Source organism: Loa loa (genome assembly GCF_000183805.2).
Source record: "Loa loa unplaced genomic scaffold supercont3.147, whole genome shotgun sequence".
NCBI classification, from domain to species: Eukaryota; Metazoa; Nematoda; class Chromadorea; order Rhabditida; family Onchocercidae; genus Loa; species Loa loa.
The window spans coordinates 106,948-120,966 of NW_018108327.1; the positions used below are offsets into that span (position 1 = coordinate 106,948).

The following is a 14,019-nucleotide window of genomic DNA, read 5'->3' on the forward strand; positions in this document are numbered from 1 at the left end:
TCTCTCTCTCTCTCTCTCTTCTTCTCTCCTCCTCTTCCTCCCTCCCTCCTCTCTCTCTCTCTCTCAGTTTTATCCATATGAACTTTTATGTTCAAACAAAACGAAAAACATTCATCACAATGTTACGACTTTGGTTAGAATGGAATCTGATGTCTCAGTGGAATCTGATGTCTCAGTGGAATCTGATGTCTCAGTGGAATCTGATGTGTCAGTAGAATCTGACATCTCAGAGGAGGCTGATCGCTTAATCGGTGATGTCAATTAGCCGTATTTCACTCATTGCATACGTAAATCTTAAAAGCTGCTTATCTTTGTGTTTTAGTTATTGACTGTGTGATACGGATGGATCTAAGTTAGAAAGGAATGATACGTCGTCTTCCGGAAGATGTTGTCAACCGTATCGCGGCTGGAGAAGTAATTGTACGAGCAGCAAATGCTATTAAAGAGTTGATCGAAAATGCGTTAGATGCAGGTGCTACGGAAATTGTTATTACTGCAAAAAATGGTGGCCTCGATTTGCTAAAAGTACAGGTAATACAAAAATAACTAAAATTTAAAACTTCATTTTTATTCATGTTTTCAAAACGTTTGCTATTTCTTTTTGTTTTTTGTGAACATTTTATTTTTTATTTATTTATTTTTTTTTGGATGAACTTGAATAGTTTACCGCCCTGCTTCTATTCGTCTTTTCCGGTAATGATAATCATTGTTACTTCTCTCTGCATGTTTAAGAAATTTCTTTTTTTTTAGGATAACGGTAAAGGAATTGCCAAAGATGATTTACCAATTGTCTGTGAACGTTTTACGACATCAAAGTTGGAAAGATATGAAGATTTAGAATGTATGAGTACATTTGGATTCAGAGGTGAAGCGTTGGCATCAATAACTCATGTAGCTAAAGTAACGATTATCTCGAAAATTCCGGATTCACCTTGTGCTTACGTTGGTCGTTATACAGGTAATTTTCAACTTTTCATTGCAAATAATTGAGAATTATTATTGAATTAAATGGAAGATACTGAAAATAATTCTCGAAGGATTTGTATTTTTCCCTATAGAAGGCTATTATTTCTTATTATATCCCGTTATTAAGAAGCTAAAGAAGATATTTAATGTTTAGTATTTTACGTTAAAAGTTGCCATATTAGAATTACTGTATTACATGCTGGTTAAAATGCTCCCAAAGTCTTGGCATAATTTAATGAATAAAATTGTGACCAATCACTTTTATAGATAGTAAGCTACAGGGCAATATAAAACCATCAGCTGGACTTGATGGTACCACAGTTACTGCCGAAGATCTATTTTACAATTGTCCATCACGTCGTCGTGCACTTAAATATCCTGCTGACGAAATGAATCGTATTGCTGATGTTGTTGTACGATATGCTATTCATAACCCGTGGGTAATAATGAGAATTTATGGCATTGGAGTCCTTTTATTTGTTGTAGATTTCGTTGTATCAAAATGTTTAAATAGGAAGATGTTTTCTAGAATTGTCAGAATGTTTTCATGTCATCCATGGCCGTTCATTATTTTCAGTTCAGTGTCATTTACCTTACGACGTTGTGGTAGTGGAAGTGATTTTCGAACAGCTGGTACAAACAATCTTTGTGAAACGATATCTTCATTACTTGGTGGAAAATTTTCCAAAGTAATCTTTTCCAAATTAGTAAATTTTCTATCTCGAACCATTTTATACTGCACTACAACAATTGTAAGTCTAAAATTTGGTTTACACATTGTTTTAGGATCTCATCTTGTTAAATCATGGTGATTCAGCGTTATATTTTACTTTAAAAGGCTGTTTGGTACGACCTACTGCTTCCTGTACCGCTGAGAGTCTTCAAGATCGGCAGGTCATTTCTTCTTATTTCTATTTATAAACTATCTGGGAAATGATCATGAATATCGTAAAGGGGCGAATTAAAGTAAATGATTAGAGGATTGAAATTGTGAACGTCTCGGAAGACAATGGTTGAAATATTAATAAAATTATTTTTCTGCAAATTATTTAGTTTTCCCTTTTCACCTTATACAAAATATTTTAATAGGGCGAAAATTTTCCAGAATCGTCAGAAGGTTTTTTATTTGTTCATCAATGGTCGTAGTGTTGAATGTCTTGCGCTGAAGCAGGCACTGGATGTTGTTTTTGCTGCTCAAAATACCATGTCACCGTTTGTTATGATTTCTTTACAAGTATATGAATTTAAATTTTTAATGTTTCATTCTTCCACGGATTTGGAATTGCTGTCAGTAGTAGTAAATTTTATGTTACCAGCTTGATATATGTCGCTGATTGACCATATCATCCCAAATCTGAGTGTCTGATAAATGGTTGATCTCTGAAGTCACAGATGAATTGATTTGCAAATGGTACTTTCGAGCAGCTAATGAACCGGTTAAAATTTTTAATCATAGATTGAGCCGAAACGTGTCGATGTTAATGTGCACCCAACCAAATCTATTGTTTATTTTCTGGAACAGGATAGCATAATCAGTTCCATTCAAGATGTAAGTTTCTTACTTGTTTCCTGTTTTGGAAATTTCATTTAAATTATATTATGCCTCTTATTTAAATTATATCACAAAATTTTGTATACCTTACATAGAACTTCTAACCAATTGTTTATTTCGAAGCTTGTTTCGAGACCGTTACAGTAATACCATATTTTTCAGTATGTGGAAAACTTAATTCTAAGTTTGGCTGGTAGTTGTGATGTACATCCTAAATTTCCATTGATGACCGATAGTAATGATAACAGTTCATCAAAATCGGTTGATACAATGACTGCTTCAAGTACGAAGAAAAAGCAACTAACGATGCTTGTATCAGAATCGCTTGGTGGACCGCCACCATCTTCCAGTATAAAGTCACCAAAAGTTTATCCCCACCAGGTTTCTTAATTTTAAATTTTCGTTTTTGTTTTCGTGGATTTAAATTCATAATTTCATGACTTAAAAGTAGAAATTCTGGATTTTTTCTAGCTCGTGCGAACTGATGCAAAGGAGAGACGCTTAGAAGAATTTGTTGCTAGTCAATCACTAATTGTATCATCCCCTTGTGCGACAAATGATTTTAATTCGAGGTTACTTTTGTATCATGGATAATCAAACTGATTGATAGACTGTGTTTATTTGTAACGAAAAAACATACCATTATGTTTATCTGTAGTCTTATCTAGCCTACATTCGGGTTACCATCCATGGATTTAAGTTTTTAATCTGCTCAGAACTAGAAGCTTCGGTTGGGCATACTGGAAATATGGATAAGAATTTTTGTTTCGAGTTTCCAGTTTTCGCACTACGATTTTAATCATTTGGTTTGAGTTAGATACCGAAATCATCTTCAATATTAAAAAAGTAGATCAAGGTTTGGAATTTTGACGCGAATTCAGTTCTGTCATAAATTTGGTTTAAGATTCGCTTTATTTAGCGTAAAGACGCTAGGTGATGGTGAGTGGCGCAAATTTGAATTTGAATCACTGCAAAGTATGAAGGAAGCAATTTGTACAACAGCTTCTGTCAGTTTACGTTCGTTGTTCAAGGAACACATATATGTTGGAGCCGTGAATGTCGACCAGGTCCTTATACAACATTCAACGTCAATTTACTTGGTGGATGCTCAAGATTGTTTGCGAAATTTTTTTTACCAGGTAACTTTTCTGCAACTAAGTAAAGATTGATGGAAAAACAAATGTAAATATGAAAACAAGACATATTTGCAGATCCCCTTCGTTAATTAACTCGGACATGTGAGTGTAATTTTTTCGAAGTTTTTGTTTTAGTGAATGACACTCAGTGTGTTTTCTGGTATTTGAAATTGTTTTCTGATTAAGCTTCCTTTATGATACTAATCTCCAAAGAAATATTAGAAATGCTTTATCATCCAGTTGCACAAACTGTTTAAAAAATGTCTTGCTGATTGAGTGTTTTTTAATTCTCTGTAAGCAGTAGTGTACATCGATAATTCTATCTATTAATAGTAGAGCAGTTGAAATTTTTTCTATTTTCCTAATATTGTTGAAAATTTTTTAAATTTCATTTTCGAGCTGTGAGGCACCTTCACTTGCAGATCCTCGTTCTTTCATTCGGTAATTTTGGGTCATTTAAACTAAGCGAATGCGCACCGTTAGCTGAACTGTTGCACATTGCTGACAGTAACTTATCTCCTACAGAAGTCCAGCAGAAAGCAGCTACTGTAATTGAAAATCGTGAAATGTTAGATGATTACTTCTGTTTGTCCATTACGGAGAATGGAAATCTTAATTCAATCCCGTCTTTAATTGATGGATTCATTCCGCAACTGGAATCTCTTCCACAACTGTTATTGACATTGGCAAATGACATTACATGGAATAATGTCAGTTATATTATCGGTTAAAATGTTTAAATTCACCAATGCACTTTATAATATTACATATAAGCTTTTAAACAACATTATGTGTAACATCTCCTAGATTTTAATTCCAAATGCTAAAATCGCTTTTTTTAGAAGTCAAATGAAAAAATATAACAAAGAAGTCAGTTACATGAAAAATTTTTTGAAAATTGATTTTAGTTTGTCATTATTTCAGGAGCAGGCTTGTTTCGAACAAGTTTGTTGGGCGCTGTCGGAGTTCTTTTGTCTTAAAAAGGAATTTTGCGATGGTGAAGCGATTTCGGGTTTGTCTACTGAAAAGCTGTCTTGGAAAAAGTGCCTATAAAGATATTTTATTCCCATCATTAAAAATCAATTTTTTGCCGCCACAGAAATTAAGATGTTCACTACATCGAATTGCTGATTTGCACGATTTGTACAAAGTTTTCGAGAGATGCTAATGCCTATATAATTTTATATGAAAAAAAAGGGAAGAACCGTTCTCTAAACCTTTCCCTTCATTACTTTGGAGTAACGAAAACAATAAAATAATCCTATGTTCACTTCATGCCCATTCATTTTTCCAATAGACTGCCACAATTCATGTCATTATTCTCCATTCCGGATGTCATTATTGTTTTGCCGGTATTGGTTTCTTCCCGATTATAGCGACATAAGGTGACCAGTAAAATGGGTAGTATGAAAAGTCCATGCAACAGAGCTAATCCTACATCCAGAAAGACTGTTTTAGCAAATGTTAAAATTGCGTATGTTGGAACAAAGATAAGCGGCAGCATACAAAGTGCTGTTGATATCCCAGCCTGTAAATCAAAATTTCTGCTGCCGGAAGAATTATAATTCAATTAAATTAAAGTGAGACTTAATTCGATGTTTAGCATTTTTTTTTTGTCTTTCTAAAGCTAGCTTCAGATTGGGTCAGACAAAGGAGATTTAGTTGAGGCTTAATCAAAGCTAGGTGGCATTATATTTGTATGCCATAAATTCAGAAACTTGAGATTCGATTTGAAAAGTTGGTCTCTTTTTCAACTGGGTACTAATAATCTAAGGATATACTGAAGAGCAACGGTGAAGAAATAAAGAAATTTCTACCTGGAGCATAGGACTGAACATTTCACGGAAACTTTGTTTAATTCGTTCCTCCCGGTCACCGGTCAGTTTGTAGAATTTATATGCAATATGAGCGGTGTAGTCGACACTAAATCCGGTAGCAATCAGTACATCAACCATTGTTACTGGGTCCATATCTGCTCCCCACCATGACAGTGAACCAACGAGTGCTAAAATAGGAATAAATCTTGCTTTAAAACTTTTTGTTCCTCTTACCTTATCGATTTGTTTTCAAGCAAAATATTCGATGTATGATTGAAACTTACTAAAACAAATAGATGAGATCGTTGAAGCAATAATCAATACGCCAATTTTACTGCCAATAAAAAATAAGCATACAATTGCCATGCAAATAACTGTAACAGTAATTGACCCAATCAGATCCTTTTTTGCAGTTAGTATTAAGTCAAGTACAGCTGAATCACCATCATAAACGGTAGCATTGAAACGTGGATAATTACGGAAAACCGTACGACATGCATCCACATATTCGGCACGATTGGACCATTCAGACATATTTCGTGCGGTTGCTGTAATTACGAATGACACCAACTTCTGTTCACCACTGAAAACAAGGTTGAAATTTAATATTTGGAAAAGACATCTCTTATTAAATAGATGGAACTTTCTCTTGCTTGCTTGTTCCTCTGTATTACTGTTTTTTTTCTGATTGTGAAATTATTTGGAAACATTTTCTACAAAGCATTATACTTACATTTCTTTTTTCCTTTATCTAATCTCTTTGATCAACTTGTTTTATGCCATGACTCTTGCAAGCTTGACCCTTTTTTGTAAAGTGATTCGATAACAAAAAAAATTCTTTATGGTTTTATGATCGCAATGCTGTATTTTTGAAAAGATGCTCCCCATACGTGCTAATCTTTTGAGGATTGAAACATCTTTGATTGTTATGATATCATCACAGTTGATATCAACTTATCATAAGTTCAGTTCATCCTAAACGTTCACTATCTAATACATTCATATTACTTTTAATCGAAAGTATCCTTGTTATTTCATGACCTATTTTGATACCAAATATCATTTGACACCAAATATCATTAAAAATTTTGACCAACTTCTCATCGATCCTCATTTTGATGAATGGTGGATTTTGGATGTGATCCAGAAACATCGGCAAATTATCATACGATGGTTTGAAATCTTCTTGATCTGCCAAACCTAACATATTAAAGAAATTGTATATTTTACGATCAAAATTTTCGTATGTTTGCAAGAAGATCATCGTTTGATTAGGCCCATAGCTGTTAGGTACCGCTTCCAAACTTCTTATCATATCATGGAACTCGTTATACTGAAACCATATGAAACTAGAACTGAATGACTCGATTATAAATTCAATTATATTTAGGAAATTACAACTTTTTGTGCTTCGAAAATTTATTTCCCTTACGAATTCATCTCAGCCAAATAGCTGAAATAAGTTAATAACAAGCATCAATTTTTGTTAGAAACTAATTTTTCAAGAAAAAAAAGTCAATTTTCAAAGAAAAACCAATTCTTAAAATCAGAAATCAAGAAATCAACTTTCGAAGTACGAAAATTATCAAAGGTAATTATATCGAATTTGAAATATTACAGAGTAGAAACATACCTCCGTTGAGTCGCTTATATTTGGTGGGTTATTAATGACAACTTGAAGTGGGAAAAATTCATCAAAAACATGTCTGAAAATGCTGCCATAAATAAATTTTGATTTAAAATTTTTTTTTGTGCTGTAAGGAATAGGAAAATTAAAAAAATGAAAATAAAAACAGTTAAATGAGGCCAAAGTTTAAGTCCTGAGCATTTACTTACTTAACCACTTTTGTTAGACAGAGTCTGCGTAATTTAGGAACTTAAAATTCAGAAATTGAAATTTAGTGAAAATTTTCAGTTTTTGGAATCTTTTTGATGTAAAATTCAGCTTAAGAAATTAAAATTTAGTGAAAACTCTAGACTTCCTTACTAAAAAGAAGTCTAAAGAATCTTTCAAAAAGGAGTAAAATTAGGTTTATTTAGCATACCGAAGGACAATAAATGAACTTGTGGATATCGAATCAGACGGAAATGCTTTTACAGGTTCAAAGGTTGATTTCATTTTCATAACTCCTATTGATGACAGGGAGTATAATACCATCAATATGGTTATTGCAATAATTTGACCCTTCCACGAACATATCAACTTGCTATAACTTCTCAGAAATTGTTCGCCAAGCTACAATTCATCGAAGTCATTCAAAACATCAAGATCACAATAAAAATTTTTTGTCTCAAAATGTGAAATTCACTATGAAATTTGGTAATTCGTCTACGATCTTTTTACTATCAATGGGAGAAAATGCACGAAAAGATGAATTGAAAACATAAGGAGGAGATAAAAGTAAATTAAATTCCCTTTTTATGTTTCGATATTTCTTACCTCATTTTTTGGTACTTTTTTCGCCATTACATAGCCCTTCTCTGATTTATCAGCCAAGTAAAGAATTGGTGCCAAAAGTGTAAATGTGAAAATATAATCTAATAAACAGGCAAACGATGTGCATAGACAAAATAAGCTCATCTTAAAATTTAAAAGCATTATCTGAATATTAGTCCGCCATTATTTCATTTTGTACGACATTTAAATTTAATACTCAAGTGATGATGACAAGTCGAAAAAAAAACTGACTTTTTTCGTCTTGTTTTTTGGAGGTTTAAAAATTCTAAAACCGCCTTAGTGGAATTTTCTTCTCTTCCCTAGTTTGGTGGACACTCATATGACGGCAACATTCAATTATATCAAATTTTAAAATATAAACTATAGTAAAGAACTTGCCTTCCATTAAGTCTCTTCATTTACTTTGCCCTCTATTAAGTCTCCTCATTAAGTAATCTCATTCAGTCATTAATGATTTAGAATGAAGATAATAAAACTCCGCGCAATAATGCCATATTTTTGAAGAAGAGAAGAGCAAAAGGATAAGAGTTATATCAGTGGATATGAGGACATGAAGTAGTGGATGTGAGAATGTTTAACGATGCAAATGACAGAGTGAAGAAACTTGCTTGTGGTGTTGGAGTCAGATAACCAATACCAAAAGCAATCAGATTAGTGATAGATGTAATGCTAATTGATGGTCCAATTTCGACAAAAACTTGCGCCAATCTCTCATTTCGAGATGTTACGGTCCTTAGACGGGTCCAAGCTTGGATCATAATAAATGCATCGTCCACTCCTGCAACGTACTCACTTCGCGGTTTACATCATCGTCAAAGTGATCCTTTTTTTGTATCTTTTGATATTTATAAATCTTGTTGTTTGGGTGTATTCACGTTTAATCCCAATACATTTCCCGCTCTCCGGTCATTTGTATCCTCGCATAAAGATATAATTCTTTTTAGTTTTAATAGTCGCAAATACAAAAAATCTTTGAATTTATTCTCATTTCAATCATTTATCAATGTAAACAAGTATTAGTACATGTTGCAACATTGCTAGGAGTAGAATCAGCCCAAATTTTCGACTTTTCATCTTTTCCAAAAGCACACCGTCAAAAATAAATTCGCATCAAAAGAGTGACAAAAACAAACATACCGATCCCAAGAATGAGAAATGGTGTGACACACATCATCGAATAAATGGGTAATCGTAGCCAAGAAATAATACCAAATGATGAGATAGCAGCTAGAAGTGGTGAAAGTATTGTTGCAAAAACAATTGGTGGAAGAAGACGTAACTCCATTTTGCGCCACACAACAAGGAATACGAAACAAATTAAGAAGATGAATCCAACTGTCATTAGTTTTGTTGCCTATAAGTTTCTGGTATTAGTTAAATGACATTTTGATTTTGAGCGAAAGATGGAAATTCCATTCAAAAATTCCCACCAAGCAATTAAATTAAAGTGATAGCATTGTTCCAAAGTGGAACAAAATTTGGAACGAAAATTTCAAACATTCAAATTGACCAGTTGAAGTTATTCTTTTACTTGCAAAAATTGCTCTTGCAAAAAACATTTGTATTATTATTTTTACTTGATAAGCGCCTCGAATCATCTCACGGTTTGCAATTTCATCACCAAAAATATTAAAATTAATCCATTTGGTGATATTTCGCTTTCTAGACATTTCGAACAATGTAATGGTCACATTTTGAAGCATCTTAAGTTTATGTGGATTATCAGCGTTGACCAAATGCCATAGCATAATGGTTCCTACTTGTATTATTGTTGATCGATTTGGGAATACGTGATCTAGAAACGACACGCAAGTTTTTCATTTACAAAATGAAACTTTTTGTGTGAAACTTCAGCCAACGACAAATGTAAAGGAAGAAGTAGAAGAAACGACGGTGGAAATGTTCACTACGAAAAGAAAAAAGCCATAAAAAACGAGATTTATTCAATCATTTAAAAAATTTGGAAACATTGCCGGAGGATTGTACATCGAACAAATTTGATCCAAGAAACAATTCCTGTCCATATATCGTTGATGTCGGAAAAGCAAATATAGCATTTTGATCGTAATCCGTATCATTCACATTTTTCCTAATTTCATCCTGCAATCTTTTCATCATAATAATATCAAATTTTCTCTTTCGAAAACTTATTTGAAAATGGTAAAAAGAATTCAGTCTTTTGAGCTCATTTATTTCTGATCTTTGCTTAATAAACATCTCAAACTTTGATGTAAAAGTGAATAAAAAAGAAAATATTATTTATCTTCGACGATGCTAATTAATTCTTCGTTTCGATCATCAATTAAAAATTAACATTTAAATTAATGGGAATGTCCCGAATTGCAGTTAAAAAGTCTCATTAAGAAAATTATGATTTTAAAATGAGTACTGCTACTTGTTACAAAAAAAGTTTTTCTTTTTCTTACATTACCCAGAAAAGATTAATTGGCTTATTAATATCACAAAATGGATGACACATTGGGACATCGAAATGTTCAGTGTTATTTAACACGTCAGTCATTATCCGATGAATTTGATACATTTCCTCAATATGATTTTCACGTAATATTGTTCCACCATCTTTTGCGTAAAATATGATAAAAACGCGTTGAGGAACGCTAGCAATATTATAAAATTGCATGTATATTTCTTCTTCCCTGTAAAAGTCTTTTTCTTCTTTTTGTTCCAAAAAAAATCATGACAATTAATAAATGATTGCATTAGAATTAATAAGTAATTACATTAAAACTAATAAGTGATTATATCAAAATTAATAAATGATTATATTAAAATTAATAGATGACTACATTAAATTAATAACTGACTAGATTAAATAAAATATTTTCAAAATTCGTAAACTAAACAAAAGAAAACCTTCAGACAGACATCAATACACAGAATTCTTCGAAATATTACATAAATTTCTAAAGGGACGATTTAATTTTTATTAAATAAAATAATAGTCCCTTCAAAAATTTCTCGCAGGAATACTTGAGGTTGAACACTTTCAAACAATTAAATGGAAAATTCCCTAAATGTGCGATACATCAAATTTGTACTTGTAATTCTTGTCATTTCGTTGAGATATAAGTTGATAAATCTTCAGTATTGTTGCTTTATAAAATGTTTTTATAAAGTTTTTAATTTTTCAGAGGAACTTAAAAGCAAATTGTTTGAATGCTGGAAATTTATATTAGACATATTAAAAGGAACCTTCTATTCGGAACTGATAATTTAATCATATGAAAACTTTTATCGAGGGGAAAATATACCTGAACTATTATTTTAGATTGAAACAATATTTAATGTTTATTTTTTGCCTTTAAATTCTGCACCAATCCAATTTGCTGAATAAGATTTTACTTCAACTGTTTCAAATTACCTCTTCATCGAGAAATTTTCTGACTTTTAAGTTAGTAAGTACTGAAAAGAAACATTGGGGACAACTCTTTAACTTCTAAAATCAAACCCTCAAATCATTATTCCCTTACACTTACATCTCATCTTTCTATCCCATTTAAAAAATTAGAAAAAAAAAAAACTGTGAGCATTTATTTGAACCATTCTACTAGATTAACCAGTCAAATAAATAATCAAAATGATCTAGAAGTTAACTAGAAGTAGTAGAAGTCAACAGAAGTAAACAAAATGGTCTGAATGACAAATGTGATGACATCATTAATATTGATTATAGTGATAAAGATAGAAATTGATAACAGCAACCTAGCTGCTCTTGATTTCGGTGGTGAGAAACTGCGTCGTATATCATCCTCTAAAGTTGAGTTAAATAATGACGACGATAGAAATGCAGAGAACAGAAGTGTTGCAAAAAGGAATGAATACGGATATGTTGCAACAGCAATAGCAATCTGTCGATTAGCTCGATCATATATGTGCCTGGAAAATTGTGGATCTAGTTTGTCTACCTTTTTCATTATCAGTTGATCTAGATTGAAGTCATTTATGAGAGAACAGGACTACAAATATCATCTCTGACAAGGATTCCAAATACCATCTATGATAAGGATTGCAAATATCATCTCTGACAAATATTTTGCGTTTCATGTAATTTTTGAAATGCTATTTTTTTTTTTTTTAAATTGCTACACTGATTTTTTTACGTGGAACTTTAGGACATTTTGCAAAACAGTAAAAAGCGAAAACTGTCATGAAGCAGAACCAAATAAACAAAGAGAAATCATACTGTAATAGGACTTCCTAAGAGAATTGTTCGAAAGTTTAAACTCATAGGATTCAAAGATTGCATATGTCATTTATGGTAAGCGAATTAAACTGATTAAATTAATTTGACAAATTAAATCCCGAACTATCTGTGAAATCGTTTATGTCAATAATAGTAGAAATAAAGAGTACAAAGTAAAAGTGGAAAACACTTACTCCATCCGAACCCTGGATTAACAGCACGTACCAAGGTGAGAAGTGTCAAATCCTGAATTGAAATCACGTGACCCGCGTGTAAAGTAATGTCCGAACCTTGGATTAACACCGTACACCAAGGTGAAAAGTGTCAAATCCTGAATCGAAACCAAATAACCCACGTGCGAAGTAATACATACGGAGGTGAAAAGTGCTAGATCCTGAATTGAGATCAAGCGGCCCACGTGCAAAGTAGTACCCGAACCTTGGATTAACACCACATCCCAACGTGAAAAGTGTTAAATCCTAAATTGAAATCACGTGACCCACGTGCGAAGTGACCTTATCCAAATGGGAAAAAGTAGTTCCAATAAAAACGACAACCATGCTAAACAAGCGTTTTTCGTTGCCAAAAAGTGGTTTTTCATTTGTTTCTTTATGAAAAAAAGAATCACTTAGCTGTCACCGTGTCACCTTCTACTGTCAATTCGATGTAACTTGCCTGTAGCAGTTAAATTTTACGTTTGAGAACACGTCGAATATAGGAGTTACTCAAGAAAACCAATATGCTAATTATCATCTTGATTGAATTTTATGAAAACATAGTTTATCGTCGAAATATAATAACGAAGTAGTATAGAGATTTCTTGGCACACATTTCATCACTTAATTACTTTTAATTAAAATTAGAAGTGAAAAGAAGTTTTACTTAAAGATAAAATTATTCGTTGCAAGATATTGAAATAGAAATTAGCTAAGATTGAATTGATTTGATGAGTTTTTTAATGATAAATAATTTATGAAATGTCATTTGCGATTGAGTTAGAAACAGTGACAAAAACCGGTCGCATATTCTTTGATTTGAGAAAAAAAAACATTCATAATTTACGAATCCTATCGAAAACTGGAAATAAATTGTAAACATGGTCAATTCAAGGGAGGATATTGGGTAAGTTTAAAGTCCGAATATAACATAAAAATAAATATACAATATAAACAGTTGAAGTGCAGTTGAAGTGAGAAGTGCAGTTGAAGTGAGAAGTGCAGTTGAAGTAAAAAGTGCAGTTGAAGTGAGAAGTGCAGTTGAAGTTTACTTTTCTTTCTGTTGGAAATATATTAAAATTCATTTGAACACTTACCTTTTTTTTTTTTACAGACGTTGAAATCACAAATGAATCAAAATGTTTGAAATTTTTTTTTTCTTTTTGTCATTATCAATTTTTATTTCAAAACTTGTTTCATCTGTTCGTATCTATTACCTAGTATCGATTAATAATTAATTAAAGGTATGGGAAATATTCTCAATGATACATTTATATATATATATATGTAGAGAAATAGAGAGGGAGAAGGAGTATATGTACGTGTTATGTGTATATCATCAAGTGCTATAGATATTCTTGACAATAATTATGACAAGTTCAATTTCACAAAATTCTATCATATTCTTTATTTTATCGTTTATATATTTTAATTCTATTTTATTTTTATTATTGATTATCCAAAATAGTTAGAAGTTATAAATCAATTCGAGAATTCACTGTCCATTCAAATTACAAATCAATTCGAGAATTCACTGTTCATTCAAGTTACAAATCAATTCGAAAATTCACTGTCCATTCAAGTTACAAATCAATTCGAAAATTCACTGTCCATTTAAGTTATAAATCAATTCGAGAATTCACTGTCCATTCAAGTTATAAATCAATTCGA

General features: G+C 32.0%; 2 protein-coding genes across 2 annotated transcripts; one reads left to right on the forward strand and one right to left on the reverse strand.

The window, feature by feature from the left end:
• The first annotated feature begins 315 nt into the window (after positions 1–315).
• On the forward strand, positions 316–4,797 carry LOAG_07794 (hypothetical protein). Its single transcript, XM_003143327.2, has 12 exons — positions 316–531; positions 751–958; positions 1,234–1,402; positions 1,544–1,655; positions 1,753–1,860; positions 2,072–2,200; positions 2,423–2,515; positions 2,681–2,899; positions 2,990–3,090; positions 3,438–3,657; positions 4,077–4,364; positions 4,579–4,797. The coding sequence occupies exons 1-12, from the start codon at positions 364–366 to the stop codon at positions 4,705–4,707; spliced, it is 1,944 nt and encodes a 647-aa protein (XP_003143375.1). The 5' UTR covers positions 316–363; the 3' UTR covers positions 4,708–4,797.
• LOAG_07795 (hypothetical protein) lies at positions 4,793–12,617 on the reverse strand. Its single transcript, XM_020447539.1, has 14 exons — positions 12,328–12,617; positions 11,653–11,826; positions 10,361–10,586; positions 9,903–10,029; positions 9,507–9,724; positions 9,067–9,283; positions 8,538–8,707; positions 7,912–8,052; positions 7,517–7,707; positions 7,105–7,177; positions 6,569–6,804; positions 5,756–6,054; positions 5,472–5,659; positions 4,793–5,182 (listed from the first exon to the last, which is right to left on the reverse strand). The coding sequence occupies exons 1-14, from the start codon at positions 12,330–12,332 to the stop codon at positions 4,937–4,939; spliced, it is 2,511 nt and encodes an 836-aa protein (XP_020302241.1). The 5' UTR covers positions 12,333–12,617; the 3' UTR covers positions 4,793–4,936.
• Positions 12,618–14,019: the final 1,402 nt, after the last annotated feature.